Genomic DNA, 5,149 nt, shown 5'->3' with positions numbered 1-5,149 from the left:
ACTATATTTCTAAGTTTGTTATTCCATTTGTTTTTTGTTTGTTTATTTGTAAATCCAAAGCATCGAAATCTCACAAACGGCATGACGTAGCACAACAAAACGTTTACTGGACATTGTGCTGCGGATTTGTAGGTCAACGCAACTATTTTGAGCTTCCCTTATGACTCACCTCCCAAATTATGGACATTCTAAGTTTCCATCCGGTGTCCTGTAAAAATGTTTGAGCAGGTGCGGGCGGGCGGGGTGTGTGTGGCTACTAAGGGAGGGGGCGTGTCCTTAGCTGGATCGGGGCTGTGTGTGTGTGTGATGTGAGATGTGTGGGGGAGATGTGCCAGCAGGGGGAGGGGGTGGGGGGGAGGGAGATGTGCCAGCTAGTGGGGGGAGATTTAACAGAAGAGGGGGGGGGGAGAGATGTGGCAGCAGCGAGGGGATATGTGGCAGCAGCGCGGGGAGATGTGGCAGCGGGGGGGAGATGTGCTGGTAGCGAGGGGAGATTCGACAGCAGCGGGGGAGATGTGCCGGCAGCGGGATGAGATGTACCAGCAGGGGGGTGGGGAGATGTGCCGGCAGCTACTCCAATTTCTACTCATACTATTACTCTCTTTAGCAGGTGATATTGAACCTAAACCAAGCCCTCCCTTTTCAACTCTGTCCCATACCCTTGAGAATAGTCACCTTCAAATTCCAAAAAAGGCTTATCTGTCACCCATATAAATATCTGGAGCCTGCTGCCCAAACTGGATGAACTAAGGGCATGGTGCCTTATGCATAAACCCAAAGCCATCATTCTCAAACATTCTGAAACATTCTGAAACATGGCTAACCCCTAAAACTCTCGATGCAAACATTGCCATTCAGGGATACTCCATTTCTAGGAAAGATAGGTCAAAGAGAGGAGATGGGGTGTTATTTTATATGAACAAAAACATATATATCCTTTTCTGCTCTCCAATTACTTAAAGTAATAATAAATCAAGGTACAATAGAGGAAAAAATTGTATGGTTTCACAAATTGGTCCCAAAGGGATCAAGAGAAAGACCCTCCAAATGCATGCACTCTATGATAGTATAGAACTGATAAGGTAAGTATTAGGAATTACAATGGCTTCTATGGAGATATCAAGGTCTTAATAAAAACAAAAACAATACAATTTTATTACATCAATATACGTGACAATGTGAATTTATTCTAATAAAAACAATGTTTAAAATCCCGTAGAGGAGTGGTAATATTGCTTGTCTTTATTGCCAAGAGTGTATAGGCAGTTATTTTGTTTATTTTACCTAAGCGGTAAAGTCCAATATTACTGCGACATCAGCGGAGTATTGTTTTCTCCAAAAAATAATTTGTGGCACTGTATATATACTGCCTCCAAGTGACTTAAGTAAAGCACATGAGATCATCAATCTTATTTTCTCTTAGTGAGTCATTGAGTTGCAGATTTCGCCAAATAATATCACCTGGATTACTTGTAGGTTGGTAAGAACACATATACTCCTCATTTCCAGATTGGATGTAGTATATAACACGTTCTCTTTTGACACACAATGTCTCTTACACTTAAGCGCATTTCGGCCCTCTAATAGACATTTTTTGCAGATTTTGCATATGGAGTTTACACTAATTGTGTCTGAAATGTGGATATATAAGGTGATTGTACTGAGAGTTACTTTCACCAAAGTCGTCATATCCACATAAATAATACAATCCAAACTTGATTGAAATGCTGATATAGGAGTCTTATGTAAGTAACCTTATATAAACACCTGTCCCTATAACACATGTAATTCATTAATGTCTTAGCCTTTATTCTCTAAATTGCCTAAGCTATTAGTACAACACCTATATTAGAGTATGACACTACCAATCCCTATAATGAGAGGTACAGCGATTGTAATCCGTTGAAATGATGTGTCCCCATCAGGGCTTCAGAGCGACTGGCGGACCAAAATGCCCAGAAGAACCAACTGCCCGACCGGGAAGGTTGAGAGACCCGTTGACCTCCTCAAACGCTGGCTTTTGATTGCTGAGACCACCTCCGCAGCGCGAGAAGGCTGAGGCAGTGGGTCACCTGACCTGAAGATATGGAAGAGGAGCTCCGGCAAGGATAGTGTCGGTATCGCTGATGGATGCGGGAGCCATTATCCTGTTTATGTTGGGCGCACTGGGTGGGGGAGGGGGTTGGGTTTCGGGGCTGTTGGGGGCCTCCAGCATTGGATCTGGGGGGTGGGGGAGAGCTGATGGGGAGCAAAAGAGGCGTACCGGGGAGCCCAGGAAAAGAAGAACCGCAGGGCACATACCCGGTTAGAGCGAGGAGATCCGAACGCTATCATCAAGCACAGGTCAGAAGTGGGCTTTCAAGGGACAGGACTGTGACGATAGTGAGGGTTTGGCCCGGGATTAACGGGGTTACCCCCCAAGAGCCCCCTCCAACCTCGCCAGGGAGACAAGGGGTTAACTGGGCTGAGGCCCAGAACTGTGACTTAACCCTTGTTAAATAACATGAAAATGCTTATTCCCCTGTGTAAATGTATTGTTGCGGGATCAGTGTCTGCATAACACACCCACTGGGTCATAAGGGGAACCCCCCCCCCCAAGTACACACATATTAAAAATATAACTTTGTCATAAGAGGAACATATATTTTTGATAAAGTGACTTTTTGCAGTCTTACAATGTACAGGCCAAATGCTAACTACCTCTGCCTGCCTTTGTAATGCGTACCAGGACCAAATGGTTTGACTCATGAGTCTATTCACGTTTGATATGCAAGCTTCCTCTCTGGAAGTGCATATCCAAAAGAGAGGTGTGAATTGGCCAGTTGGATGCTAAATAGGACATCCTGCTAGAATTTAGCCTGGCTTCACAGGGGAATTGCTATGCAAGACCCAGGAAGGATCAACAGGTAATTACCTAGTTGGTTATGCAAGAAGCTACAAGCCTACTTCAAAAGGTTTTATTGATGGGGGTATGGGTGGTGCTACCCAAGCAGGATATCAAAATGAGTAACCTTATTAAATATAAGAATACTATGAGATGTCCTTGGCTGAACCTGCTAAGACCTACATATTTGTATTCGTGGGACTTCCCCGCCACCAACCGTTACAAACACTTAATATCTGGCCCTTAGTGGCTGCCAGAAATTAATATCTCTATTAATTTTCATATTACACTGTAATGTTTGGTCTCTCTGCGAGCGTCCGGTGGGACGGACTGTATTAATATATCTCACCTGACTGTATGTATTACTGAACTCAAGTTATGAGGTGATTTGCAGTAAATATGAAATTTTGGTTGAGTTCTGAGAAACTGCAACCCCCTGCTATGATAATGAGCAGGAATGCCAGAATTTACATCGCGTGGTCATCAAAGGCTAAATTGCTAATTGCTTATGCTTGGCCCAACGGACAAAAGGAATTAACCAGAGTAAGTGTAACTTTTCACACTGGACTCTGGAAGCCCAAAGTCAGCTTCAAAAGCGTCAAAGGGGATTTTACTAGACGGCACGGCGCCGTAAACTGGGATGCAAGGGTTAAAATGATATATAAGTCAGAGCCACCCTTTTATCCATGTTGTTCATGCAAAGTTCTTCATTGTTCTTCATGCAAATGATCTTCATGCATGCATGTATCCTGACTGTTTTGCTGTGATGTCAACTGAAATATGGGAGAAGTGGCCAGTCTGTAATCCTGATGGCTTTCTTGCCGTAATCTTTAAGTGTCTATATTTTGCTGTTATTGTATAATCTGCTGTGTTCACCTTTATCAAGGAATAAATTATATTTATCATATCTAAGTCTCGTCCCAGTTCAAACCCAGGTATATATATATTTATATATAGTTTTGGTGTAAATTACAACCTGTCACAAGCTACCGTGACAAGGACTTTTAAGCCCGACTTGAACACTTTCTCCCCTCCCACCCGAGTATGGCCATAGGGCGCGGATTCCAATCCCACCCTAAATTAATAACACGCCTGGGCTACCACTAGTTCTGGCTCTGTTTGGCTAACACGGGAAGACCCCGTGACCCTTGGGCTCTCCCCGGTTAATACGCTCCTCCTAGAAGAAACTGACATGAGTCCCCCCTGCCTAGTTTGAAAAAGTTTAATATTTAATCATTCATACACGATCTTGGTCTACTGAAAGGCGGGATAAACGGGATAAAAGATCCAACTTGCAATTGTCCGTGGTCGGTTTACAGTACGAGAAACCCGCTCGTTGAAGGGTGGTGAAAGAAATCTCCCAGTTAATATTCTTATGCAATTATAAAAGTTGTGATAAGTGTTTAACCATGTTACAAGGTATCCCTTTCCCCCCCCCTTCCCTCCCCCTTCTCCACCCCCCTCTCCTCCCCTCCCCCTTCTCCCCTCTCCTTCCCCTCTCCTTCCCCTCCCTCTCTCCCCCCTCCTCTCCCCGCCTCCTCCCTCCTCCTCTCCCCCCCTCCTCCTCCTCCTCTCCCCCCCTCCTCCTCCTCCTCTCCCCCCCTCCTCCTCCTCCTCTCCCCCCCTCCTCCTCCTCTCCCCCCCTCCTCCTCCTCTCCCCCGCCTTCTCCTCCTCCCTTTCTCCCCCCCTCCTCCCTTTCTCCCCCCCCTCCTCCCTTTCCCCCCCCTCCTCCCTTTCTCCCCCTCCTCCCTTTCTCCCCCTCCTCCCTTTCTCCCCCTCAGAGATTAGAGCCACAGAGACTAGACACCTGTCGGTCAAAGGCCCCACAACTGTCAAGAAAATGTAACACTGATTTGGTGGGGGCCTGATATTGTCCATACACTATGTCATGCTCAAAGCTATAAATCAAGACAAATTACTGTGAGACTCAATTGCTAGTATTGCAGGTTTAGCTTCTCAACCTTTCTAAACAGTATTATTGAAATGCACAATGTTGAAACTGTTCAATGTCCAAAAATGTATATCAGTCTCGTTCCCCTGCCTCCTACCTGATATAGTGCCTTATTATGCCTCGTCTTCTGCCTCCTCCCCTCCCCAACTCCAGAACCTCCCCTACCCCACCCCCTTCCACCCTTACCCTCCCCCTTTCCTTCCTCCCCTCCCCTTCTCTCCCCCCCCCCTCTTCCCCTCCTCCTCCCTCCGCATCTAGATAGGGAAGCAATATGATTCTTAGAACCTGGATTATGTATCATAGAAGCCAGACA

General features: G+C 45.7%; 1 protein-coding gene across 1 annotated transcript in view; it reads right to left on the bottom strand.

The window, feature by feature from the left end:
* The window catches only part of TTC27 (tetratricopeptide repeat domain 27), a 401,980-nt gene extending 399,837 nt beyond the window's left edge, over positions 1 to 2,143 (bottom strand). Inside the window, exon 1 of the mRNA XM_075594976.1 lies at positions 2,078 to 2,143. Within this exon, the coding sequence (XP_075451091.1) occupies positions 2,078 to 2,143 (66 nt within the window). The remainder of the gene's footprint in view (positions 1 to 2,077) is intronic.
* Positions 2,144 to 5,149: the final 3,006 nt, after the last annotated feature.

Source organism: Ascaphus truei, chromosome 4, assembly GCF_040206685.1.
Source record: "Ascaphus truei isolate aAscTru1 chromosome 4, aAscTru1.hap1, whole genome shotgun sequence".
Taxonomy (NCBI): Eukaryota; Metazoa; Chordata; class Amphibia; order Anura; family Ascaphidae; genus Ascaphus; species Ascaphus truei.
This window is presented reverse-complemented; position numbering and strand designations above follow the sequence as displayed.